The 27,929-nt window shown below is 38.7% G+C and overlaps 3 protein-coding genes across 11 annotated transcripts; 2 read left to right on the top strand and 1 right to left on the bottom strand.

Moving 5' to 3' along the window:
• Nucleotides 1-352: 352 nt before the first annotated feature.
• On the bottom strand, nt 353-17,351 carry LOC123972201. Of its 8 annotated transcripts, none has more exons than XM_046051506.1 (7): nt 5,456-5,544; nt 4,973-5,096; nt 3,470-3,652; nt 3,062-3,328; nt 1,871-1,966; nt 1,550-1,567; nt 353-1,174 (listed from the first exon to the last, which is right to left on the bottom strand). In XM_046051506.1, the coding sequence occupies exons 2-7, from the start codon at nt 5,037-5,039 to the stop codon at nt 1,089-1,091; spliced, it is 717 nt and encodes a 238-aa protein (XP_045907462.1). In that variant the 5' UTR covers nt 5,040-5,096; nt 5,456-5,544; the 3' UTR covers nt 353-1,088. The 8 variants fall into 8 exon arrangements, with proteins under 8 accessions (XP_045907462.1, XP_045907463.1, XP_045907461.1 ...); XM_046051507.1 differs by lacking the exon at nt 5,456-5,544 and adding an exon at nt 5,436-5,454; XM_046051505.1 differs by lacking the exon at nt 5,456-5,544 and adding an exon at nt 5,181-5,429.
• Nucleotides 5,486-14,165, top strand: ppp1r7 (protein phosphatase 1, regulatory (inhibitor) subunit 7). Of its 2 annotated transcripts, none has more exons than XM_046051501.1 (10): nt 5,486-5,510; nt 9,583-9,678; nt 10,266-10,321; nt 10,673-10,738; nt 10,916-11,046; nt 11,262-11,424; nt 11,575-11,691; nt 11,801-11,905; nt 12,028-12,114; nt 13,707-14,165. In XM_046051501.1, exons 1-10 carry the CDS (start codon nt 5,501-5,503, stop codon nt 13,881-13,883), a joined length of 1,008 nt encoding a protein of 335 aa, XP_045907457.1. In that variant the 5' UTR covers nt 5,486-5,500; the 3' UTR covers nt 13,884-14,165. The 2 variants fall into 2 exon arrangements, with proteins under 2 accessions (XP_045907457.1, XP_045907456.1); XM_046051500.1 differs by lacking the exon at nt 5,486-5,510 and adding an exon at nt 8,654-8,785.
• Nucleotides 17,090-27,671, top strand: ubxn7 (UBX domain protein 7). The gene is made up of 11 exons (XM_046051499.1): nt 17,090-17,204; nt 18,658-18,811; nt 19,054-19,118; nt 19,246-19,311; nt 19,488-19,600; nt 20,323-20,469; nt 20,874-20,964; nt 21,432-21,562; nt 21,987-22,491; nt 23,144-23,223; nt 23,883-27,671. The coding sequence occupies exons 5-11, from the start codon at nt 19,577-19,579 to the stop codon at nt 24,042-24,044; spliced, it is 1,140 nt and encodes a 379-aa protein (XP_045907455.1). The 5' UTR covers nt 17,090-17,204; nt 18,658-18,811; nt 19,054-19,118; nt 19,246-19,311; nt 19,488-19,576; the 3' UTR covers nt 24,045-27,671.
• The last annotated feature ends 258 nt before the right edge of the window (nt 27,672-27,929 follow it).

Below are 27,929 nucleotides of genomic sequence, written 5' to 3'. Positions count from 1 at the left end.
GCACCATAAAGGGACTAACATGATGCTGACTCTGCACAGGCAGCAGCTCAAAGGGAATATTCTGTCACTGACTAACTTTATAAAAAATATATCCCATCTGGTCCTTATAAGGACCTGATGCTAATCTAAAGCATCTGATTCAGCTGTTTTTGCTTGCTTAAAAAAAGAGACTGGGAGCAATAATTATTGAGGGGAAACCCATCATTATACCAGAGTACAAAGCTAAATAAAAGAGGTGATATGTGTGAGATGTTGACCTACCTAAGCATCAGCTAACTGTCCAGAAACAAAAGGCTGTCCTAGTACCACAGACTAAGGTAATCTGACGCTAATGGACAAAATAAAACAAATGTGCCATAAAAGTATCTTTTATTAAACATTTTCTTACAATTTTCCACGAACAAATAAAAGGGGAAAACATATTGACAGTCACAACAATGTAAAGAATCCCAAAGGAATATTTAAATATGAAAAGATCTAATCACAACGACCAAACAACAACACAGGACAGTCTGACTCTTTGGATAACTGGACACACTCGAGTCCATCCAGTTTTTGGCAGAGTTTCACTGTAACTGGTCTATCAGTCGCAAAACAAAACACTTAATTTCAGCAGGGCTTTATGTACAGACTGTAAGACAAATTGTGACACTCTCTGTCTTAACTTGCATAAGATACTGTGCATGCATGAAACAGAACCTTTTCATTGTATATTTCCATTAAAGTTGTTTACTTGAATAACTTATCCCAGAAATTATAACTGTTGAAAATGTCAGTTGTATAAAAAAGCTTATACATTGCTGCAGGCAGTGAACATATTTACACTTCTTTGCATGTACAAGTATTAAAAGTATAATGCAATAAAAGCACCAGTGTATAGTGTGATCCATGCATTAAAGTGCATAAAATAATGTGGTTTGGACGCCAGACCACATGTGTGTCACAGCTGACTGTTTGTACTTGAGCAAAGGTTTGGTTACATTCATGGAGCAACACTGCAGATGTATTGAATCAGTAAGTGGACACTCAACAGCAGACATGGAGTAGGAAGGTCCAACGTGAGCCTGTTAATCAGCTGGAGCTTAGACTTACAAGGTACGGTAACCACTGCCTTTAATCTCTGTAGCCATTTCAGTCATGTCCTTAGGGTAGTGTATAATTGAGCCAATAACACCTGGAAGGAAATCAAAGAGCACAGATTAGGCCAACATTCACAACATAAAAACAAAACAAGCCAACATAATGAGCTGCACACTCTCACTAAGCTTATTGGATCACTTCTAATAAAAGTCTTATGAGAATGAATGGAGTTATTTTTGAGACACTCTTCCCTGTGACCAGAATCATCAAATGAATCAGGATGGACAAAACCACATGGCTGACATACCGACACCTTGATAATTAAAAGAACATGCCCGTCCAAAGGGTGTGTGGTTTTGAGGTCATTTAATATATAAGTCTCTATGAATTTCCTCCCATGACAGCTAACTGAGAAGTCCACAGTCTACAGCGGAAAAAAGAGAAAACATAGAGGTTGTTGTTGTCTTACCTCCAGGGTGCCTCAGACCTAGGCAGAGAGTGCGAGAAAGAAAAACACATGACTATGCTTTACATTTCCCCTTGAGTATGAGACTCCATACCAAAATCATGTGACAGGAGTTATGCTGCATTTCATGAGGGTGAATGAGGGTGAATAAATTAAAGCAGATGTAAAGATGAAATAGTTCCTTCTGTTTGCTGACAAGATCTATTGGAAATAAATAATTTCCCTGTATTGTGGTGGCTGCTTTTCAGTATGTAACTGTGATTAAAGGCTGTACTACTTGTTTTATTATTATCCAAATGGAAAGTAAAACTCTTACTTACTCACCCTGGTTTTCGGAGAGAAGAAGGCTGATTATGATTAGTCCGGCAAATGCCACGAGAGCCAAGACTGGGATCAGAAACATCAAAGGAGCCCCTGGAACTACGAAAACATAAAAAAAATATTAACCTGACTGCACATCAACAAAACTGGTCACTCATTATAAAATGCATTGTTTCTGTACGTAGTGGCGGACTATTGCAATCACATGGACAAATTGATGTTATTATCCTTTCTCTTTTTAGCATGCATTGGGTCATATGACTCACAGTCCAATGTCATCAGCTGCCTCCACAATCCACAGCCCAGAGCAGAATTCAGGCTATTTTATTCCTGATTTTAAACCCAAGAAATAATCAGAACAACCAGACAGGTACAGCTATGGACCCAGAAAGAAAAGGTATTATCTAATATTGTGATTAATTCAATCTGTTATAACAAACACTGTAGTGACAATAACAGTGACCAGATAATGTAGAATGGGTCCTGCCTTACAATGAAGCACCTGATCATTCACATCACGGGCATCAAGTAACGGGCTAAAATCAAGATGCCATTATGGAGGGAATTTCTGTCTATTATTCATATTCAATTCAATTCAATTTTATTTATCCCCGTAAGGCAATTCAGTTTTAGCCTACCAGTTGTATCAAACGAGACAAGAAGACAATCAATAAAGCATTCAGAAACACTGTCAATGACCTCATATTGCATTTGGGCACCAGAACAAAGCAGCAAATACACAGGTCACAATACATGGACTGAGCAGGGACCATAGTATAAATAAATAAATAGATAATAATACTAAGTAAATAATAAATACAGAGGTTTACGAGGCAGGTCTAGTTTAGTATCAGCAGTATTTAAAAGCCTGATGGCCGAAGGAATAAAATAATTTACATATCTGTTAGTTTTCATTGGGGGTGGGGGGCGAGGTCGCACCATCCTGAGGGCATTAAACAGAATTCCTGACTAAGAACGTGGTCAGAATGACTCATGACCTGTCTATATTGATATGGTTACTTATTTTGCATCATTATGTTTGCTCCAATATATAATTATACATAGTAAGTTTTTAAAAAAGGTTCAAATCTAGCCATTTAATAGCATAATACTGCAGTGTCAACTGACACAATATTATTCTATAATTAAGTACTTTGTGGGTTCTTAACTCTTAAAGCCAGAAAGGATATATACCTGACTGCTCCTCAGAAAGCCTCAACTCTCTCATTAGCTTGATGCATCCCTCCTCAAGGCGGATCCTGTCCGTCCTTGTGCACTGCACTTCCTGGTCCCACAACCCTTTGAGGGCCAGTGCTTGCGGTACGTGGGCTGTCCACACGTCATTGTGTTCCAGAGTCAGATAGACCTTCCCATCGTAGAACACACGGTCGGTCCAGTGCATCTGAGATCCCTCCAGTATACATTCACGAGAACGAATGACCGTGTGGTTTCCTACAGAGGCTATTGACAAACATCAGAATCAGAATCAGAATTAATTTTATTGACTGACCATAACATTAGTTCTGAGTTTTGATTTGGTCTATTTTCACTTTAATTAATTAATTAATTACATTCATTACTAGTACATGATGCTTTTCTTACTTATTACTGAAGTCTGGTTGACACTGATAAGAGTTGGAGGGAGTGCATCAGCTGACATGGTTTGGATAATGCTGTCAACTTCTTGGCTTGTGCCAGTGAGAGCGACTCCGTTGAGAAGGACTTGATTCACGACCTGATGAGCACCCACCACTCCCCACCGCTGGACCTGAACTATGATCGTATCTAATGGGAGAAAACCAAGACACGTGCATTAGGAGTTAAAATAAGTTAGGCTTTAACTCCCAGTTGAAATGTGTTCATGTAATGTTAACAGGAGTTGCAAAAAAGGCTAAAATGTAACTTGTTCATTAAAATGTTACATTGCTAAACATTAACATATTCATTGCTGTTGTTGTGGGATAAGAAAATAGCCTGCACTTTGACACCACTTTTAACAGGTATTACTCCAACACAAGAGACCTACAAGAAATCTTATTCTCATCCATCTATCCATCCATTGTGAACCGCTTATCCTGCATACCAATCCCAGCTTACATAGCGCGAAAGGTGGGGTACACCCTGGACAGGTCGCCAGTCCATCGCAGGGCCACACATAGACAAACAACCATTCACACTCACATTCACACCTAAGGACAATTTTAGAAACACCAATTAACCTAGCCTGCATGTCTTTGGATGGTGGGACGAAGCCGGAGCACCCGGAGAGAACCCACATGGACACGGGGAGAACATGCAAATTCCACACAGAAAGGCCGGGATTTGAACCCACAACCTTCCTGCATCAATCTTGATTATTTTCAGTTTTTGTTTCCACTAATATGTTTCCTTACAAATGTATCATTTAATGCAGTCCAAAACACCACCAGCACTAACTGGCCTTATAGCCATAAAGTAAAACAGAGCCTCTTTGGCAAGGAAAACTAAACAAAAAATTTCACAGGCAGGATTTATTGCAGGGCTGTTGACATTGTGCAGGTGTAGTCACACAATTTCAGTGGTTCTCAAAATCAAGGACCCCTAAACTGACACCAATTAGACCATGCACCCCATTTGATAAGAGTTTGTCCCAGGATCACCCATCTGATAGGATTTTGGGTTTAGATGTTTTATGACAGAACATGTATGAAACCCATGACCAAAATAGTCATGCACTCTGTGACTGTGTTACTGGAATTATAGTGAAGATTAAACTTTTCCCCTTTTTGCTGGGGACACCCAGCTCAACCCTCTCAAGGACCCCTGGGGGTCCCCGGACCCCACTTTGAGAATCACTGCGCTATATGATACTATGATACTAACTAATTCAGCGGTATAACATTTTGTCCGGTGACAAGCAGTAGTAATCGTTTAATAATTAAAAGGCTACATAGCATACTACAGGTTATTATTGGTAACGTCACGGGCTTGCAATGCCTAGATGTTTACTAACTAATTTATCGTTTACAAACAGTCTGTCTTTCTGATTTAAGTGTAATAATTTTTCTTAGTGTAATCTATTAGCTTCCCCCGGACAGCTATGCAATGCAAAGACACAATTCTTACCTACTGGAAGAGAGGCACTGAGTGCCATGTCGCATAACATCAGCACAAGAATACCAAGAAGATGCATTTCTGACTTGTTTCGGCTTTAAATCCAGTAGCGATCAGCCGTCGAGGAAGGACCAAACTAGAGTTAAAAATAGCAAGGATTGTTTTAAGCCATTTATGCACAACTAGCACTCTAAGAATACATCCAGCAAAACAGACAAACCCTCGTACAAATTCTACCGGACAGTAATAGACAACAACAGAACCGTCGTCCACTCTCTACAGTTTCACTTTGACTTTTCTTTAAACCTCTGTCTGTCTCGCTTCTGATTGGATAATGTAGTTACAAGTGGCCGGACAGGTCCTCGCCCACAGTTCCTGTTTTTCACAATTGTCGCTACAGAAAGGGAGTTTAACAAACTAGCGCCTGAAGTCAGACGTGACCACAACAGATGTCCAACTCAACCGGTGCCCTAACCTGTTACACTTAACCCTTACAGCTGTTAGAGGCTTCAAATCAATCAAGTCTTAGTAGCGGTTACTATGGCAACAGGTAAGCCCCGAATTCAGATTTGCTTTAGTGGCAGGACCTCAGTAGAGCTTAGTAGACGTCAGTAGACTTTAGTGGACCTCAGTAGACCTTAGTGTTGCCAAAGCGTGTCAGGTTCAGAGTTGGACCTATTCAGTGCCTTTACTTCAGTAGAAGTCAGAGCTGGGACCAAGTCATTGTAGCCTAAGTCTCAAGTCTTAGCACTCATGTCCCAAGAAATGTCCAAGTCCGAGTCAAGTCTCAAGTCAAGACCAACAAGTCCAAGTCAAGTTTCAAGTCCTAAACTTTAAGTTTCGAGTCACATTGTGCTCTTCACTAAATTAAAAACCATTTCATATTTTTAACAAGAGTTAAAATAAATAAATAAATTGAATAAAGCATTAACCTGTACACAAACAAGTAAGGCATAGTTTCACACAAACAAATGTCATGTCATGAATTGAATGATGCACTGTACATAGTGTTTTTTAATATCATAATATTATTTGTTTGGGGAGTGTGTCAAGTCTGTTTGGGTCAAGACGCCCAAGTCCAAGTGAAGTCACAAGTCATTCGTGTCAAAGTGAAAGTCGAGTTACAAGTCTTTTTTGATTTACATAAAGTAGGTTATATTATTACACAATATAGCCTACATCTACCATTTGCAAGATACTGCAGTGCCAATAGAGAAAGGTAAATAAATACATTTACCTAAGTGCAATGCTTAAGTACAATTTAGACGTACTTGTCCATTTTGTTACTTTAGACTTGTACTCCACTACATTTCAAAGTGAAATATTGTATGTTTTTCTCCACTACATTTATCTGACGTGTATAATTAGTAGTGTGGTTGAAATATAGCTCCACCTTAACCAGCTAAAACATTAAAATGTTGCTTACACGTTAATATATCAGTGATAATATTCAGATAATATAATAAATAATAAATTAACACTAACAGGGGCCATTCTTCTGCATAATACTACTTTTAACTTTTTTACATTAAGTAAATTTTCCTGATAATATTTCTTATGTTTTGTTTAAGTAAATATTTAAATGCAGGAATTTTACTTGTTTTGTAATTAAGTATTTTTTACCATTGTACTACCACCACCACATCTACCACCACTACATCACAATAAAACCGTAAACATAAATTTTAAGATAAGACATGGTTTAACAATTCAATGTAAAGGTAATGGTGAGAATAATAGACAGAAATCAAATACAGATCTAAAAGTGGAATCAGGTGCATCTTTTTTGAATACTTCAGTTTCATTTCAGTGAAGTTTCCATATTAACTGACCAAGAGATAAAGTGATCTCTGTGCCTGAATAGAAAAAAATCTGGGCTCCCATCAACTCAGGGTTAACAGACTCCTGGAATAGGCCCTCCACTATACATCAGGACAGATCACCTCTGAAATGTTTGGACAGTATTACAAAGTCTACATGTCTTAATGTCTATCTATGGTACTTGGTTGTTAGTTATCTGACTTTGCCTATGTGTTCATCATTTCCTCAAGAATAACTACACACAGTATTAAAGGTATGTTTGAGGTATCTGTACAATGACTTTTTTGTCCTTCATGGTATCCATTTTTAAATGTATTTATTAAAAAAACACATTCTGGTTTTTTGTTGCTATTCTTATAAGAGTTAATAAGTACATTGCCTTGTCAATGATTCTGTGACATGCAACTTCCAAAAATATTAAGCCAGTTTACTAGTTAAGCATGATCCTGCGTGTTGTCAGTTATTGTTCATATTAGTAAGAAAAACTTTTAAACATTCTCTTATCCTAGCTAACACAGTCTGTTGTTTTTATCAGTCTGATAAAGAGGAACATTTTGTTCATCTCTGTCTTCCAGTCTGCCAATCCAAACATTATGTCAAGTATGAATGTACTTATTTGCATTATATATGATGCTTCATATAAAAAGTTTGTGTTATCATAGCAGCATGCTAATGTTTAGATATGCTGAGCTAGTATCTACAGTAGATGCTTGTCATAGTAGTAGTTCCTGTCCATCTTCTGTATGTTCGTGTGTGTGTGTTATATACATGTAAAACGTCACATGTTACAACTAATGACAATTTGAATACTGATGTTGTAACCGGACCGTCGGACTAAGTGCTTCAATGGAGGCGTTATGGAGGCGTATTCCTAAAATGGAAGGTATGCAGGAGAGATGGGAAGTGAATGTATAAACAGTCTGCTGTGAGAGTGCAGAGGACTTCACAGAGAGTGGGGGTTTCAGGAGTCAGGCTGTTTCAAGACACGTGTAATTCAATACGGGTTGCTTTGCAATGATATGTAATAAAATGACTTAGAACACACTATGCTTTCACTGTCCTGCTCACTTTAAATGATGTAATACTTCTGTTTGTTTTCTTCTTTTTTTATGTGAAGCATATGTATCTTCCATGCAGTTCTTATAAACATGGTCAGCTATGACACTCAGGGGCGTAGCAGAAAATCCTGGACCCTATGCACAGCTATTCTTTATGGACCCCTCCCCACATCCACGCTATTCATTCTAGTATCTTTGTGGCCCCTCCTCACATGAGAGCCCTGTATACTCAGTCCCCTGTGCCCCCCTAGTCCTAAAACCCTGATGACACTACAGAAAAACCTGCATCAGGACAGGGACCCATTTGGAGTGTTTGTCTTAAATGTTAAATGGAAATGGTAAAATGGTCTGTACCAAGTAAATACTACATAAAGAAAATTACCCATTAAGCAGAAAACAACCATTACACACTATATATACTATAGTGATGCATAAACAGCATTGTAATGTTGTTGTAGATCTATGTCAAGCTCATTTTGCTTTAAACTGCAAACTGCTCCATATACTGCTGCGTATTTAAATATATATATCAATTTAAATAAAATACATCATATACAATTTGTATATAAATGCTAATCTGCAGTGTAACTAGTAATTATAGCAGTTAGATAAATCTAATGGACCCAAAAGTTAATTTTCCTCTGTAATTAATTAAGCAAAAGTAGAAAATAGCACTACTGTACCTCATATTTTATTTAAGTACATTACTTGAGTAGTTGTACTTCCTTTTTTTCCACCACTGATAGTAGTCATAGACTGTATATAAAAATAGTAGTACTGAATAGTAATAGATAGGAGTATACGCTTGTTTCAGTGAGAGCGCAGTGCAGCAGCGCCCCCTTGTGCCTGACCGCAGTGTTAGCCTCCGGATTGGCTGAGCAGTTGTTAGGACTGTTTACAGGAAACATGGCTTCCAGGTCTGTTGGAGAGCTTCAAGAAATGGAAGGTGCGTAAATGTGTAAAATTGGAGCTGTGCCACGATTGTAATAGCTGGATGAAACGACATTCATCTAGAGAAATGTGTCTATTTTTATACAAGCACATCCGGCGATTTGTTGTGCTTGTTACTAACCAGACCTTCATCCTTGGCTTGCTAGCTATCAGGCTAACAACAATCCTCGTTAGCTGACGTTAGTGAGTTAGCGTTAACTCACACTGTCCTGCTTATCTACGTTACGCTAATTATAGTTCCTCTGGCAGCATTGTTCAGCCCAATGGTCCAAAACTGGATTTTATGTATAACGTAGCTTGTCCGCCCATATAACATTTTCCAAATGTAGTCCATAAACATGTGGTCCAATCAGCTACACAGTTAGCCAACATGGTTAGCAGCATTTAGCCTGTGTGTTAATGAGAGTAAGCTAGCCTTAGCTTGCGAGGTATATCTAAACTGGTGAGCTTGGAAATGTAACTGGGATCACACCCACGACAATGCAAACTAACCTATTGAATTCAGTGGTAAATGTAATCCCGACACGTGTTTTCGCAATTTTCGCATGTTGCAGGCTGCAGAAACATGACCTAGTTTATAACCATGCTCTGTAAACCCCGGTGACAGCCAAACAGAGGCTTGATGATCCACATGATACACCCTGACTGCACAGTGGGCGAGGTGGAGCTGGGCCTCGCCGTTGCATCATATTACATGCGCATTAGCTTAATGTGTCACTGAGACATAATCAGGCAACAACACTGTATCTATGCATTAAGCTTCACTTCTTTCTTTCTGTCTGCCTACTGTAGTGGACAGAAGGGGTGAGTCTGAGGAGTCTGGTGATGATGAGACCAGGAGGAGGAGTATCAATGGCGACGTGGACCCCAATCAGCCCGCTACCACAAGTAAATCATCACATCTTCAGCACTGCCACACAGAGAGGGACACAAGTCAGGCTTACAGCTGTGATATCACTTCAACACACATGATCAAAAGTGTGACAAAGAGCAGTTAGTCTAGCTACTAGTGATGGGAATTACGGCTCTTTGAAGGGATCTTATGGCTCAGTTCCTTTCCAAGAGGCTATTCATTCAGTACCTCTTCTGCTGGTCACTGAATTACATTCTTACTTGTTGTAAGAAATAAATACGCATGATTCTTAATCTGCAGTACATTGAATTTTTCTGTCATATTAATGGTTAAAAAGTGTGACGTGACAAGAGTAACTATCCAAGTTGTATAACAATAAATATCACCCTACTAATGACATCGGCTCTCAGACGGGAGCCGGCTCCCATCGTTCACTTGAAAGAGCCAGCTCATAGAGCCAACTTGTTCGTGACCAACACATCACATCAGCAGCTTTATATAACCACGAGTCTTCTCAACTGCTTTAAAAAAAGCCATTTGTGTCTATTTCATGCTTGTGACCACACTGCCCTGACGCAGTGGCCAGATTAGTTTATATACTTTATTCTTGCTCTCATTAAAGGTAAAGAAGAGTCTCCTGTTGACATGGACACCATAACATTGGATCCAGAGGAAGAGGTTAGAAGATGGTCTGGAAATACTGCTGCTGTTTGGTTGTAGCGACTGTCACATTGTTTATATTTTAATACTTTGTAGTAAAACGTCCTTCATCTCTAATGACTCGTTTGGTTGGATGCTTATAAAATACTGCAGTTGTGTTCTAGGAGGTTTACTTTGTGGTAGGTTTTATTATATATAATATATATTTTAAAAACTGACTAATGTTTTACTACTGCAACTATATTTTTGGTGTCTGTAACTTCCATGTGTGGGCTGAGGGCTTGTTTGTACATGACACAATAAACCCTAATAACTACTACTATTACTTATAGACGGTATGTCATCCTAAGCTGTCTATTGTCTTTCTAGGATGTTGATCTCGTTCATTGCCGTATTGGGAAGATTGAAGGATTGGAGGTGTTACAGAAGGCTAAAGTAAGTAACCTCAGTATTTGGTGCCACTGTCAGGGACTGATGTGTTGTATGAAGAATCTGGGGTTATTCCTTTATTTTTCCTCACTAGAAAAACTAAACAGAATTAGTTTTTCTTTGTTAATTGTATCTGAAAAAAATTGCTTATTTTTCATTGTTTTCTCATCATCTGTCATGCAGACACTCTCCTTACGCCAGAATCTCATCAAAAAGATAGAAAACCTCGACAGTCTGAACTCACTGCAGGAACTAGATCTCTATGACAATCAGATCCGCAAACTGGAGAACCTACACCACCTCACAGAGTTGGAGTAAGTCTGAAGAAAACTTTGCCTCAATTGTTTCCTCATGTTATAGAGATCCATCCAAAGAGGGCAAAAGTCAAGTTATTTATTACAAATACATACTGCACAGTAGTATCAAGTGATTGTTTGGGGTGTAGAAATTTTCACTTGGCTGACATAGAACAAAGAACCCACATCTCACAATTTGCTTTAATGAGCGTATTTGTTTGGTTGATCCACAGGCAGCTCGACGTATCCTTCAACCTTCTGAGGAAGGTGGAGGGTTTGGAGCAGTTGACTCGGGTGAAGAAACTGTTTCTGCTACACAACAAAATTAGCAGCATTGCCAACCTGGAACACTTAACAAGCCTGGAGATGCTGGAGCTGGGCTCCAATCGCATCCGGGTATGACATTAAGGGTCTCTGGCAGTGAGAAATTTTGTCAAATCAATACTACACATATTAAAACGTGTAAAATAAGATATCATAGGACATTAGTGAAATAATTATAAAAGCATTATGTTGTGTTTATTTGAGTCTCTGTTGTGTTCACAGGTCATAGAGAACCTGGATACACTTGCGTCTTTGCAGAGTTTGTTTCTTGGCACCAATAAAATAACTAAACTTCAGAATCTGGAGGGTTTACACAACCTGACTGTTTTAAGCATTCAGGTATTCTCACACTGATTCTCTTCAACACCTGTCCAAGTGTTTACAGGAGTACAATTGAAGTGTGTATATGGAAACATTTGTTAATCATTTTGCGTACATTTCTTTACAGAGTAACCGGATTACTAAAATTGAGGGTCTACAGAACCTTGTCAGCCTGAAAGAGCTCTATCTGAGCCACAATGGCATTGAGGTCATTGAGGGCTTGGAGAACAATGTGAGTTGCAGAAATTCTAGAGCCTTTTTCTGAAAGGATTGAATACTAAACTGTTCATCTTGTATTTTGCAAACATCAAAGTGTGTTCTGTACATTCAAACACTGTTTGTTTCCCCTCACAGAAAAAGCTTACAACCCTGGACATTGCAGCCAATCGAGTAAAGAAAATTGAAAACATCAGTCATCTGACAGACCTGCAGGAGTTCTGGGTACCAATCATTTGTGATGTTGATGGTCTTTTTTATATTGGTGTATTATACAATATAAATATAATATAATATAATATAAATAAAAAAAATTTAAATGCTATGAGAAAGGTTTATTTGCACAATAAGCCTGCAATGCATTGTAAATATAGAAGAAACGTCTGCGTTGTCCAAAAAAAAGTAACTTAAGCTAAAAAAAATAATAAGCTACTGATTACTGCATTCTATTATATTTTTATATTCTGAATTGTCACCTGCCACCTGAATTTTGTGCTTCCCTTTATAAACATTTCCACCATAAATTGGTGCAGAAAATGTCTCAAGAATGCAGGAAATTAAGTGTTTAATGCTCAAAATCTTCATCAACAAATATTTTTTCTAAATAGTAGACATATTAAACAATTAAATTAAACAACAAATCTTGTCTTGTAGTCATGGCCACCAATCTTGTGCAATGTCACGTCTCAGTTTTTCGTCACACCCCTAATCTGACCCCCTAAATGGAAGGATGGTGTATTGGTGAGGGGTGTCCGACCGATTTTGGTGGGCCACCTGATACCAGGGCCAATTTTTTGTCCCACTCCAGCCCTGCACATGCATGCTTTTTTAAAAGTTCTGGTTTTCAAAGGAAAGTACAATTAGCTAGATCCACAAAGCGATGCAATTGTTAAAGTTTAAAAGGATAAATTTATAGTTTCCTGTTGTGTCTACCAACTCTGTTGGTATTTACACATCCCCCAGGGGCCATTTTGAAAGCTTCAAGGCTGCTCACATGAACCAAGAGACCCCAGGGGCGTTGGTCATGATGACAGTTGAAAAATGTAAAGTAAAACAAAATGTCAAAATCAAATACCAACTGTTTAATTTACCGTTTACAAACTGCATTATTAGGTTCATTGATAAATACTACCACTAATTCAACAGAAAAAAGTTTTAGCATTATATGCACAAATAAATAAAGTAAATAAACATCTAATAGATGGTTCCTAACAAAAACAGTTCAAAACATCTTGCCTAAGGACTGCAGTTAAAAATGAGCTAGCTGGCTAAAACTGGCACATTTAGAGCAATGTTGATTAATGTGTGTTGTCCTATTTATTTATATATATATATATATATATATATATATATATATAAATTAATAAAATAACATACTAGAATGTAGTTGTAAAGCAGCTATAGGAACATTTTAAGCCATTTTATTAATGTCATCTATTCATCATCAATTATAACTATGCCTATGAAAACATCTTTTGCAACTGTGTTTTACCATATTGTCATTCATTATCTGATCATACACCAGCATCCAGTTATTGTTGCCCACATGAGGAGTTAGAATTGTTAATCAAAAACTGCAGTCTATGTTGTTCACAAATACATCCATAAACACTTCCAACTACATTATAGTGTGTTATAAACCTTTTATTAAATGTTTATACGCTGCTAATAAATGCTAAATGGGGGGACTTAAAAGTGAAGTGTTACCAAATCAGCTTATTTATGTTATAAATTATTATGTTACATAATCGGTTTAATTCATCTACTTTGCAAGACCAAACTAAGTGTGTCCATGTTGCGTTTCACTCCCTCCCCAGATGAACGATAATCAGATAGATAACTGGTCAGATCTTGATGAGTTGAAGAACGCCAAGTCTCTGGAGACGGTCTATCTCGAAAGAAACCCTCTACAGAAGGATCCACAATACCGGCGGAAGATCATGCTGGCGCTGCCCAGTGTACGCCAGATCGACGCTACCTTCATCCGCTTCTAAACTGCAGTGTACAGTTCACCTGCCAACTTGTGTTCGCCCTCACCTCCCAGCCTGCCCTACCTACAAACACAGTGTTCATCTTGAAACAAGCTGGCCTCACTGAATCATATAGTCACTCCATACACAGATATACATTCCAACATCTCACTCACCCATGGCTCACTCAACATGCATGTATGCACTCATTCACACCTTGATCTATGCTACTGTGGGGGAAGCTTATTTATTGAACTGTATGAACTGTTAATATGATTTTCCTTAAAAGTACCCTTCACCCATTTCCTCACGTTTCCTCTGCAGTTATTTTTCTTTTATTGTTTTGCATGTGGGATACAGGATGGAGATACCTTCTTTCCTCAGTCATGCGGTGCCCATAAGCGCAATAAGAAATCAGTCTTTAGCACGTTGTTGAAGTTGCACTGCTATCATGAGTGAGGAAAGGCTGGCATTCTTAACTATCTAGGGCAATTTGATGAGAGAGATGAGTTGAGACTTGTCTCACGAGGTACACAGTGGGTGAAAGAACAATTAAACATCAACATTAAAGGGAAAGTCCATAATAAAATATAAGTTAACTATTTTAATCTTCAGAATACTGCTTATCCTCTCATTTGGTTCCAACACACTTCAAACCCGTCCTGAACGTGGTAGCACAGAAATTTCAAATTAAGCCTAAAATGACGCCGAAAACAGCAGAAACTGATTAATTGTTTTAATAAACTAGCATCCTTACTGATGAAGGGCAAATTTTGTTGCTCCGTAGCCTCGTCTGTTCCTTGTCCGTGTATTTTGCAGCTCATTAGGCCCATTTTCTGATTAATAAGAGTGACCTCTGCAGTAAAATAAAGCTCATAAGAATGTAAAATCATGTAATGTGTCCATAAAGATGCTTTTGTAACCGGTGATCACCCACCTTATTTATTGACTTTGCTCCTTGAACAAATCTTTGATTACTGCTTTGGTTCCCTTTTGATACTTTTTTTTTTGAGGTGATAACATTAAAATGTAGATTGTTATTGAAGTGAATTTACTTCCTAATGGCAGGACTGGTCTCACACTATTGTAAGATAAATTACTTCATACTCAGACATTTTTAATACACATTTAGAGGTTTAAACTTGTCAAATTAAAAAATTGTCACAGTAAAGTGATACATTCTGTTGTGTTCTCATTTGGCCTTCAATATTTCTTAAAAATTGATATTCAGGTATATCTAAGATGACCACCTTGAACAAAACCTGTATATAATGCTTGAGTGCACTTGATTTACTCCCTGTTAAAATTAAAAACTGATGCAGCTTTTATATTAAAAATAATTTCCCACCTCAGGGCTAAAAGGTCACATGTGGACACAGTACAGAGGCAGCAGACTTCAGTGCACTGTCGGGTTTACATGGAGAATGCTAAGCTAAGTGCTTTCTGTGTAATGTAAGATATTGACCATAATCTAATTCCTTTTACCTCGATGTATAGGGGGCCTTCAGATTGTTAAAGAGGCTTGAGTTAATATTGCATCTCCCTTTGTAGGCGAGGAAATAACAGCATAATATGCTGGTTTGTATCGTCTTTGTCTTTAGCTGACAATTTGCTCTTTTTCAATGGAATTGAAATTATGATTATAAACCTTTTAAATCCAGTTGTTCATGGTTAGTGATCTTGACCATAACTCAACTGTAGAACATGTATGAGCCCATATCAGACTATCAGCAAACCTGAAGCATATTGTGCATTATTGATATGAATTTAATGTTATTTTTAATTCAGTTTTAAGTATAATGACTTTATAGTTGACTAGTGGTGTTGGAAGTGTCACTTTGTGTATTTGTAAATATAGTTTGGACATCTCATGATGTAGAAAGTCAGTGCCATCTTCATCTTCCCTTTATATAGTGAAATCCTTTTTTTTTCTTGTTTATGCCAGGCAGCACAACAAATTTGTGAGAGATACCATAATTAAGATAACTTGACCTTGATGGGTCACTGAATGAGCAATTATTCAAATTGCTAATAGCTCATTGTTGTTAAAACGGAGTCTTCAGGTTTTGGACTTGGTTGACGCTGTTTTCAAACTGAATGTATTATGCAAATAACAATAAAATTACACTACTTAAAGAGCACTGTAGTTTAAATGTTTTTGGTCATGACTGATGCAGTACACACTATATCCTATTACCTTATTTTGTTAAATTTTATTTTAACTTTATTTACAGTAAAGAGGTACAACAATAGTGATTCCAAAACGTAGTATGTAGTGCAAACGTACAAGCATGGGGATGTGCATTAAGTGTATCAATTAAAGTGACTTTAAAGCTGGGTTGGCAACAATGGAGAAACACATAGGAGAAATTTTAAACACATAACAAAAAATGCTTCTGAAATACATTACTAGCTTTGAAGTTAAAATCTATTGAAATTATTAATAGTGTTGTTAGCCTTTTTGTTCTTCACAGCTTTAATTAAGGTGCCAGTCCATGTAGATTTGTGATATTTGTAAAATTTATCAAGAATGATAAGCAACTGAATTATGTAGGAATTTACTTCATCCTGCTAATCACAAAATATGCCATCACATCAAATGCAACGAACTAATCAATCATTCTGCACATAAGACCCTTTTTCCTAAAGCTGCATATAAAAATAACAATGGTGTTTTCCTATCTGAACTTCTGAATCCAAATTAGATAATTAATACTACTGGCGAAAATTTTATGTAAAATCTTAAAGGATACTTATTAGCCTGCTAATGCAGTTTTTTTTTTCATGAATACAGAAAATCTTTTAAACTTTTCACCATGTACCATGAGACCAAAATAATGCTGCTCCAGAAAATGCAACACACTTAAAAGCATTTGTTATGTGTGTTAGGTCTGTTACTGCATGGATTAATATATACATTATCAATATATCTAATAAAAATGGTTGTAGATCAAACAGTGTTAGTCTCCATGAGATTAATATTTAATATATATTATATGTATAATATATATTATATATGTATATAAATATTATACATATAATATTTAATTTAAAATTATATTATAAATTTACAGGAAAACCCTATGAAATAACCACATCTTGTGAATGAATAATTAATATGTCAGTAACAAACGATTTTTGATTACTGAACTACATAACCCACAATGCAGCACAACACTTTGGTGACACATGGGGCTCGCGCCGCGCCAGGCAGCGGGGAAAAAAGGACGGCGTAACGCATGCGCCACATTTATGTTGTTGTTTGTGGCGGTAAGATGGCGGCGCTCGGAGACACCTCAGCTCCGGGGGTGAACGGGTTAATACAACAATTCACAGCAATTACAGGTAAAAATAACCTTTTATTGTGCGTTTTATCTATTAAGTAGGTTTGGGTTGTCCATCAGGAATCCCTCCCTTGTCCAACAAACCATGAAATGTCCTTACCTGCGTAAGAAAACGGACGTTAAGTCTTGCTCTGGCCCCTGCGCTGTCAATGCTTTGCAGAGGGGAAAAAGCACAGTCAGTTATCTGATAAAGTCATGTGAAAGACTCACAAAAAGGACCGTAAAACCACCATCTTTGAGTAGTATCTGTTACGGCCACTTAAAAAGATTAGATTTTCTTTGTGGTTCTCATTATAGACACTATCTCGCTAGCCCGGAGCTAATGTTCTGCTCCTTCTTGCTTTGCATGTTTGATAAATGTGGAATGGACGTCGTCTGTGTAACATTTCCCTCTTCATCAGCAGCCAGGCTTCATGTTGTGTCTCTGTCATCTTCACTGTGACTTAACTACACCTCGCTCAGCACACTCTCCCTCTCCGACTACTCGCTCAGATGTCCTGTATATAATGTGTGCTTTGGGACGATGAACAGTGTTACAGGTTTAAGTTATTTAACGGAGAAAAGAGGAGACTCACTTCGGGGGCTGCTGCTGCTACACTTGGAAAGTGAAACGGACATGCGCAGTACACACGGAAAGACCATTGTGGGCAAAAGACGCTGCACGCTTAAAAAGACTAAAGTTAAACCTCAGATCAAGTATTATCTTAGGTTCAGAATAATCTCATAGTTGTATGCATTGTTGCGATTCATGATCTTAAGCTATTAAAGGACAATTTTGGTGTTTTTGCATGTTTTAGCCTATCAACTTCATATCACTTAGCTACATTACTGCTGTTGCCTTAAGCAGACCATGTTGCAGTCAACTTGCAAATACTTTTTGGAGATGTTGTAATCCATATATATATGATTAATAACGTTGCATTGTTGTTGCATTTCATATGACTCTGTAATTGGAAAGTTTCATTCTGCGTTATTAAAATAGTGAAATTAATAAAAACCAGTGGCCTGATTTGAAAGGCAAGTAATCAAACAAAAAAGTGGTAATCAGTATGTGTGTGTGTGTGTGTGTATGTATGTATATACACACACAAACACACATGATATGTACACAAAATATGTAGTAAACGTGTTAACACATACATATGGTTATATGGTACTTTGAACTGCTTCATTCGATGTACAGAAGAGATGCAAACCATTTAATTCTACTACATCACTGATGTTTTGTGTCGGAGGTAAATGTATACACAATGTGTAAGTGGCAACATGCAAAAATAAATATAGTCCTTTTAAATAGATTATTTCAGTATATTATTATTATATTAGGTTACTGGTGAAACACAGCATTCCATTATAGATGATGATTTCCTTAACATGGACAGTGTGCATGTGCATTACAGATTGTCTATAAATATTTCTCAACATCAGCATGCCTGTGTCCAACACTCTTTTAGGGGCCACAGAGAGTGTAGGAAAACATATGCTGGAAGCATGCAACAACAACCTGGAGATGGCAGTGACCATGTTTCTGGACGGGGGCGGGATTGCAGAGGAGCCCAGCACCAGCTCCAGTTCAGCAGCTTCAAGCAGCAGAGCTCCCCCTTCAGAGTAAGCTGATTATTTCTTCACAGACTTGCCTCAGACACATCCTTATAATTTTTTTTACCATTTTTAATACAGTGTTTTAGTATCTAAAAGATACACTGTGATTTCTTTATAGTACTCCTATATTTCTCTCGTAGTTAAGACTTGTTGTAAAGTTTGGGATGCTGCTTGTATCTTTGTAACTTGACTGATAATAAATGCTTTGCTTCTTATATTAATACTGTATGTATTGCCTTATGTCTCAGTGAAGTACGAGCACCCATTCCCCAGAAGCAGGACATATTGGTGGAACCAGAACCATTGTTTGGAGGTATTATACTGCTTCTTTTCTTATTTGACCCCGTGCAAGCAAATGTTAAACTTAATTGTGGTTATTAGCTGTGCGGTTTCTCGTCATCTGCTGAACATGACTTTTGATGTGTCTGTTATACATGCAGTGCCAAAGCGAAGAAGACCTGCTCGATCTATATTTGATGGTTTCCGAGACTTCCAAACAGAAACAAGTGCGTAAAATTCAAGCTTTCCCAGCTTTAAGAATTTGGTCGGTTGCGAATGTGGTATAACTTAATGCTGCGTAATTACAACCAACAAGACAAATCTATCACTTTTCCCTCTGTCGCAACCTTTTTCACGGCTTCTTTACTTCCTATAAAGCCTATGAATGTTGTTCTTTTCCTAGTTCGCCAGGAACAGTAGCTGCGTAACGGTGCCACAGTGGATAAGAAACTGAGCACCCTGGCAGACCTTTTCCGTCCCCCCATTGAGCTCATGCACAAAGGCAGCTTTGAGACGGTGAGGAGCAACTCGCTGGACACTTTACACCACACATCTTTATTCTGTTGTGTGTTTCCTTTCAGTGAAATTTCAGATGGTGACTGTGTAGAGCACAGGTGGGAAACCAGGTGTGCTGTGTATTGAAGTGACTGAGTATGCAGGTTGTCGTTTCTGATTTTGCATTTTACCCTCTCTGGTTGAATGTGCATACCCACTGTGAGATGCGATCACATACCAGTCAGTGTTTCCCACAGAATGACAGTGTAACTTTGGCAGCGGAGGTTCCTGGCATTTGGGGTGGGAGGTTGTGGGCTAGATTGGTGTAGCAGGTTACATTTCTATTTTTTCTAGGTTCTTTTACCATTTTAATTCTACTTCATTCTCCACCTTATTTTGGTGTTTACTCACTACTTGAATCTGCTGTATTTTTGCTTCTGTTCTCTTTTCTGTGTTTCTCTGCAAAATGCTAAAATGGGTCTCAAATATACCTTGACAGCTGTTAATATATCTGGGTGGCCAGTCCAAGTAAAGGCTATATGTTGGAACACTGCCTAATGTACTGATGTAGATGGTCATCATTGTTCTCCATAAAGAGAACTTAGTTATTTGTCTTCTGTACCTGTAGCTTAACCGTATATGCCCTTCTGGTCTCTATCTAAACGTGCCAATTTAACAATCTCATCATTCAGTTAAAGACTAAATCCAGTGTTTATTTTTCTGATTCTATATTTCCACTATAGGCAAAAGACTGCGGACAACTGGAGAACAAATGGCTAATGATCAACATTCAAAATGTTCAGGACTTTGCCTGCCAGTGCCTCAACAGGGATGTTTGGAGTAACGACGCAGTAAAGACCATCATCAGAGAACACTTTATATTCTGGCAGGTATGCTGTCTCGAATCGCAGGGTCATATGCGGTCTGTGATGCTTTTGCAAGCGTCCAGCTCCTAAACTGGTTTGATGGGTGAACTTGTACTACATTATTCATATGAGAAATTAATTTTGTAATTAATTTAGTCAGTTGCGGCAAAAATAGAAACCATCAACGGGACAGCAGCAGAAACGGTGCATAAAGAAGTGCATAACAGCCCCCCTGCTGGCTCAAGTGGAAAAGTTGGCATGTTAATACCATAGACTGTATATACAGAGAGGATTTTCAAGTTAACAATGATATTAGCAGTACTCACTAATTCTTCTATTATAGTCAATTTTAATTAATCACATACATGTCACTCAAGCTCATGTGGTGTGACGTTCATTTCTGTGTTGTGCATTTTCTTTCATTACAGGTATATCATGATAGTGAAGAGGGACAAAGATACATCCAGTTCTATAAGCTGAACAAGTTTCCCTATATTTCCATCCTCGACCCTCGCACCGGTGAGTGTTTTTATGGGGAGTGAGTCGCGTCAAGTGATGCTTGATCTATAATGACATGATATTTAGCTGGTTTTGTTGGGTGGACTTATTTTTGAAAGGGGACATCACATCCCTCCTGCATTCATACCATTTAGAAGACAAGAGCATTAGGGGAATTAATTTAAATGCAACATTATACAACATCCTTGACTAATGCTGTGTGACTGAGCAAGAGATCCTTTTATGATTAAGTTATGGGATCAATACAGGCTCACAATAGGATTTTTCACTAAATAAATAATGAAGATGAACATGAACTGCATTGTCACCTGTGTAACCATATAAACGGCACAAAAATGATGTCAGTGAGCAGATGTCTCAACCCAGCTCTTCATACATGCAAAGTACTTTTATGTTGATGCATCTGAACATCGCTTCTGCCTTATTGTTGTTGTTGAGTTGTGGTGTTCAAAACATGTTCACCTTAGGTCAAAAGATGGTGGAGTGGAACCAGCTGGACGTGGCATCGTTCCTGGAGCAGGCGACCGGTTTCCTGGCAGAGCACGGGCAGCTCGATGGGCCATCCTGCCACGCACCCCCTGCCAAACGAGCTCGCTCTGTGGGTCTCTCTTCTCATGTGTCGCCTCTAATTCTTGCTCTCTTCTCTCTCTTTCTTGGACTGTGTTGGCTTTTCCTCGGTCACAGCTCAGAATTACTTATCAGTTGTAGAGCTATTATCTGGGATCATTCTTATATATCGTAATACAACTTCATTGTTGTCTCTTCCTGGTCCTAACAGCTGCAAGTGAGTGCTTCTATCTGTTTGGTCATCAATCTCTTATTACCGATGATAATTTCTCAAAATTTACATGTGTCTTATCCTCTGAAAGCACTCTAGTCAATATTAACATATTTTAAGCACACGTTTGAATTTCATCACACAGCCTAGCCTAGCGTATGAAGTTTTACCACCTTTTCTGTGTTATTTTTTCCCAGCCATTTGATTTGTTTTCTACAGCTGCACACTCTGTTTTCTGTTCTAGGAGAGTCTGATTGATGCCAGCGAGGACAGTCAGCTGGAGGCGGCGATCCGAGCCTCCCTACAGGAGACCCACTACGAGTCCTCAAATGCCCCTGAAGTCCCCGATTCCCCCCGATCAGATGACGAATCGGATGCAGAGCCTTTCTCTGACAGCGAGGGTCCCATCTCTGTCGATGGCTCAGACAGCGAAATGCCAGTACCCTTCGAAGAGAAAACTTCTACCAGCAAACACACGCCGCTCCCTCCGGCCACTGCGGCCCAGCAGCGTCTACATCCCGATAGTTCCACTTCTTCCCACAGAAAGTCTCCGCACAAAGAAAACAACCACAGTCACAAGAAAGAGGAGAGTAAAAAGAACCACCTGGAGCCGTCTGCTGCTGGTCCTTGTCATCCTCAGCCTGACTCAGATTCCGGAGGGAACCACTGTACCCCAGCGGCCAAAAACGCTGGACCTTCCAAGACCAGCACCACTGAAACTAGTGACGTTGACTGTCCTGATGACAACGGTACATCATTGTGTAATTCTAAACATGAGGCAATTATGATGAGGGTTAAGGTATGAGGGTGTTTGAGAGGGCCATGTCTTTGAGTTAGTCTCCTGCCTGCGGACAGACCCTCACCAGTTGATGAGCACACATGCCCATATGTTGTTGACAGTGGAGAGCCGCATCAAACGGGGACCGCTTTTTAGCTTAAAAGCAAATTTATAGATTTTAGAGGTGTGTTACAGTGTAGCCATTCAAACATGGCATCAGTGCGGCACGGCAGCTACAGAACCACCACTTCTTAGGCTCACTTCGTCTTAGGCTGCGCTGTGTTTTCTGCTAAGTTTCTGGTGCTGGTGTAGATCGTGGATAGCAAAGACAACATTAAGAAAGATGAAAAGCGGCTCAATAGTCTTCCCATTTTCAGTAACATATCTAGCAAAGACATTTCCACTGCAGTCCTTCCACTCACCACGATTGCTGTTTACATTCACTTTCACATTCACTGTGTGTGTGTGTTTGTTTTTATCATCTGCAATGAATTTGCAGTAGAGAAGGGTGTGGGCTGTAACTCACTCTCTCTTTTTATGTTTGGGCTTACATAGAATACTAAGTCATCATTAATGTATACTGTATGTGCTGTAATTTCTACATACATCCATTCTTCTTACAGGTCCCAAAGCCAGGTTGATGCTCCGTTACCCAGATGGACAAAGAGAGCAAATTTCCTTGTCTTCTAAAGCAAAACTTTTGGTGAGAACATGCCATGATAACTCCCAACATTTTGGGAAAGGCCCTTCTTTGCTTTGTTGCTGAGAATCAGATGAGAAGATGCCATTCTCATATCTGTACTCTAAGTGTATAGCAGGAGCCAGGAGGCGATTAGCATAGCTTAGCATAGAGACTGGAAGCAAACAGCTAGCCTGTCTCTGTCCAAAGGTAAAGAAAATCAGCCTACCAGCATCTCTAAAGCTCACTAATTAACACATTATATATCTTGTTTGTTTAAACTGTGTAAAAACGACAATTCCTCCTTTTACGGGGGAGTCATGTGTCTGACTATTTCTTGGCCTGAACCACTTGCTAATGCAAATATTTTTTTACACTTGAGTTCTTATACGGATTAAACTAATGAGATATAACATGTTAATTAGTGAATTCTGGAGATACTGGTAGGTGGATTTTTTTAAACTTTGGCCAGAGCTAGGTTAGAAAGGTTGCTAAGCTAAGCTAACCAGCTGCTAGCTGTAGCTTCATGTTTACCGTACATGCGAGAGTGGCAAGAAAGCAAATAAGCGCATTTCCCTATTTCTTTAAGTGAAAATAAACGTGAGCCTTTCCTCTTCATGCCCAGTCAACAGTGAATCACATTACCATGTCTCACACTGGTATATAACCCTTTCACTTCACAGGCCCTCGTAAGACATGTCCAATCCAAGGGTTACCCCAATGAACGCTTCGAACTCGTCACCAACTTTCCCAGAAGGAAGCTCGCCCACTTGGACTATGACATCACGCTGCAGGAGGCGGGGCTTTGTCCACAGGAGACTGTATTTGTGCAGGAGAGGAACTAGCCTTGTCAGACACACTCACTTCTGCTTGTCTGTATCTCTCTGATAGACCTCACCCTTTCACCAATGATCTGGGACGATGTTACTGGCCTTGATCACATAACCTTCTGTTCTCCTGGATTTAGGCCCCATTTTGGCCAACTCGTAGTGGACTACTTTCCCTGCCACTCCACTATTCTGAATACTGACGTCCCTACCTACAGCCTAATCCCTTTTTAGTGCTCTACAATTGGTCAGTAAGGTATTAGGGATGCCAGCATTTTTTTTTAATGTGATTTATTCTCATCTGATACAGGCTTTATTTTGTTCTGAACACTGAGGCACATCAGGATAGAATATATAAAGCTCATTCAAATAACAACCCAAATAATGGATCACTAATTGATCATGAGGCAACAGAGACTTGTACAAAAAGGACTTTTACCTCCTGGAAATGACGTAAAATGTCAGACTCTATTTTCTAGCTCTTGTTATTTTCTGTACCTGGGGACAGGTAAAGGGAGGCTCATTCGTGTTTATTTTGACCCAAATTTTTTCTCGCACATGTTTGAACAATTGTAATTATTTTGAAGGCAGGGGGCACTAAGAGAAACGGTCCAAAAATTCCAAGTCAAGAAAATGTATTGGACACCTGCGACACCCCCGTTTCGATTTGAGAGGATTTGGGTTAATCTGCGCATTTTTACTCAAGTTTCTCTTGGCTAATTAGAGACTAGTCAGGTTGTTTTTGGATTTCAACTTTTGATACAGAAGGGGATAAATTAAAGGTGGTACATCTCATCAGTCGGACCTACACTGTACAGAGATGGCTTAGGGAGAGACTGGTATTTAGCTGTCATTGTTTCCATTCTTTTTTTATATGCTGCCAAGAAAATATGCTGATGTTGAAATATAACCATCAAAACCAAGGGAGGTTCTGCTTGGTCTTTTGTTGCATTTTATTTTAATTAACTGGTTTGTCCTTTAAGTTACCTTTGCCGTCAGGATGTGAAGAGACACACGTCATAGGTTATAACCAATATCTAAAGAAGTATAGAAAACATTTTATAAGAACAGGAAAGCAGCAACTCATGAGAATCAAATGCAACAACTTAGAAAGCCAATGTATAGAGGACTTTAGATGGCAACGCATGTCAAAGGCTGTGTTATTCCGTTATAAAGATTTGTTTCAGTATGCACCTGGCTAGTCCCTAATAAGGTTTATTTAATCAAATTATGCTAAGAAGGCTTATTTAGTGACTTCATAATATAATGTTTTCTTGTTAGTTGCTAACTAGGCATGCATGTCAGATTGCCTGATGTGTTGGCATTTACGACTCCATCAAAGACTGGCAATATTTGGTAAATGAAACACATGGCAACAGCTGTATTAGAATGAGGGAATCTCAGCCACCTCAGAGTTCAAACAAGTGCCTCAACACCTGAGAAGGGATCGGGAGGGATGTTGTCGGGAGCACATGGTTATAGTTTTTATTAAGCTACCATATGGACTTTAATAAGATGACATATGGACAGTTGGGGGCAGTAATATGCCTTCAATAGCAACAACTCTCTAAATAAGGTGAAGAAGAATAAGAAAGCCACAAGCCAGTGTAAATAGCTGAGGTTTGAAAATATTTAAATGAGCTTTGGAAATGTTTTATGAAGTGTTCACTTCATGTTTTGGGGGGACAAACATTCACAAGAAAACTTCAGTGTACTTTTGAAGTTACTGCAGTTGGTCCTGGGGAGGAGCTGTTTTCCTTTTCCGATAAATTTTTCTAGTGTATTTAATTTTTTTTACCAATCACTGCAGTCCTGGAATAATGGAGGTCAAGTGACTGCTGCCATGTCAGTTTACTTACGTGGTGAAATGTCTGCTTCTATCACATGCCGTTCAAATGCATTTTTGATTACAGACATTCACGGGCCTCATAAAGGATTCATTTAAATGTTTATGTTCCAAGTAACTAACTATTAACAGCAATATCAAGAACTGAGTGACTGGATGAACACACTTTTGTAGAGAATATGGGATTGGATCTTACACCCGTGACCAGTTGTTATTGTAAGTTGTGGACAAACTGTTCTCACTTTGAAGTTAAAATAGGATCACAGTTTCTTATTCACCTATAAATACACTGGTCTGGTAGAGCCTCTAATGTTGTCTCTTTTTTTGATATACAGTAAGGAAAAATAGGAACATGTGACCAGTGCTACAGTAATTAGAAACAGCAAATTCAGTTCCATATGTATTTCGTCTGTTGATCACTTTCAGTGTCAGGCCTTAGGAAATAGAAACGTGTCATTGGTCAGCATTTTGCCATTTTAATAATTTTTTTTTAATATTCACCTTTGGATGAGGCCCCCATCTGATAATAATAAGAGTGTCTGTATGGGGCAACGGTTAAGAGTTCAAAGAAAAGGGCTTGCAGCTGTACAAACAGATGAGGACAGACTCTGTCACTGTCCTCACTGTGTGGGTATGACAGAACATATGGGGCATTCCTTCACCACTTGTATTTTAGTGTCGTAGACGAAAGAAGAGTGAGTGGAAATGTGCTGGCAAATGGCAAAAAAATATAGTAGTACTGAACCCTTTTCCCCCTCTTAATTTAAAAAACCCCAAAAACATTGAAATGCTGTATTTGCCCTGATCAGCTGCCTCAGATACAGAACAAAAGGCCGGTCACATCTGACAAAGAAGGCAATAGAGATATCTAGGTATCCTTTACACAATAGCATCTGGAATTTACAGGTCAAAATGTCAGTGAACTATCTACATTTCTATTGTTTACATGTGAAGCTTGTTCTGAGCTCTTGTGTTCTAAAAACATTTCAGACCAAGCTGGAAAAAGCTGAGAAAGTTGTTGAGGTTAAATGTTTCCACCTGACAGCGATACCCTGATACTTAAATGTATTCATCAGTGCTTAAAGGTTACTAGGGTAACCAGGACAGCGGCCCTCAGACCTTTTGTCTGTTGCATAAGGAAGGATGTTGACCCCAGTCATCCGTGGACCTTTCAGCTGGTTCTCAGAATGAAGTCAATGGAAGTTAATGTATGATCAGTGAGCCATGTGGACGAGTTTAAAGGGGAACTCAATTTTACACACAAAGTTTACTTTATACTACTCAGCCTCTTGCGTAATCTCCTCTGTTGCTCTGCAGGAGCTTTCCAAAGTTTGAAAAGATCATCTTTAGCGTAGCTGTGTCTGTGTTACAAACTGGAGGTGTGGAGTTAGAAAGATGTGGGCATTTTAAGAGGCAAATGGAGTCTAATGAAATACTGTTGAGTTGCTTTATGGGAAATGTAGGATCCAGTGTTTCAAGAGCTAAAGGCCAGGAAATCTCGGCCTCTGCTGCGTACATTTTGATCATTCATTTTTTAAAATGTCTCTTGTGAGTCCCCCAACTTTATGGCAGTCCAATACAGCATCACTACATTGTTGAAATACCTGTAATAAATGCAGTTGACAGGAGCCTGCAGTTTTGTGGATGGAAGAATTGAATCACCAGACTGGCTGGTGAAATCTGGATGTGAAATCTGGACAGGTGGATGTAACTATAAATAAAAAGGATTGCTTTTGTACTCAAAGTCAAATGCACTGTGTTCAAACAAAGTCAAAGACCGAATAAACTATGAATTTTGACACATTTTGAATGAGTTGATTAAGGGGTGGGACCTGATTAAAAATGGAAGGATGTTCAGCAGTCTGAGAGCAGCAACTGTAAAACACACGACCCTCCTTTCAAGCTTCAACCTACATAGGTGCAGTGCTGGAAAGTAACTAAGTGCATTTACTTAAATACTGAGTACAAATTTTATGTAGTTGATACTCCACTACATTTCAGAGGGGAAATGTTTACTCTTTACTCATGTACATTTTTTTGACAGCGACAGCTACTAG

Source organism: Micropterus dolomieu, linkage group LG06 (genome assembly GCF_021292245.1).
Source record: "Micropterus dolomieu isolate WLL.071019.BEF.003 ecotype Adirondacks linkage group LG06, ASM2129224v1, whole genome shotgun sequence".
Taxonomy (NCBI): Eukaryota; Metazoa; Chordata; class Actinopteri; order Centrarchiformes; family Centrarchidae; genus Micropterus; species Micropterus dolomieu.
Note: the sequence above shows the minus strand (reverse complement) of the source record. Positions and strands in the feature narration are given on the sequence as shown.

Bases quoted from the DNA above. Each gene is read 5' to 3' on its own strand.
- LOC123972201 (XM_046051506.1), bottom strand. From the start codon at position 5,039: ATGCATCTTCTTGGTATTCTTGTGCTGATGTTATGCGACATGGCACTC. The intron at 3,653-4,972 runs GTAAGAATTGTG...TTCTCCCATTAG, and splicing joins CAGTGCCTCTCTTCCAGTAG to ATACGATCATAGTTCAGGTC. The intron at 1,967-3,061 runs GTATATATCCTT...ATGTTTTCGTAG, and splicing joins GCTTTCTGAGGAGCAGTCAG to TTCCAGGGGCTCCTTTGATG.
- ubxn7 (XM_046051499.1), top strand. From the start codon at position 19,577: ATGCACAAAGGCAGCTTTGAGACG. The intron at 20,470-20,873 runs GTATGCTGTCTC...CTTTCATTACAG, and splicing joins AACACTTTATATTCTGGCAG to GTATATCATGATAGTGAAGA. The intron at 21,563-21,986 runs GTGGGTCTCTCT...TTTCTGTTCTAG, and splicing joins CTGCCAAACGAGCTCGCTCT to GAGAGTCTGATTGATGCCAG.
- ppp1r7 (XM_046051500.1), top strand. From the start codon at position 8,746: ATGGCTTCCAGGTCTGTTGGAGAGCTTCAAGAAATGGAAG. The intron at 11,692-11,800 runs GTATTCTCACAC...ATTTCTTTACAG, and splicing joins TGACTGTTTTAAGCATTCAG to AGTAACCGGATTACTAAAAT. The intron at 11,906-12,027 runs GTGAGTTGCAGA...TTCCCCTCACAG, and splicing joins TTGAGGGCTTGGAGAACAAT to AAAAAGCTTACAACCCTGGA.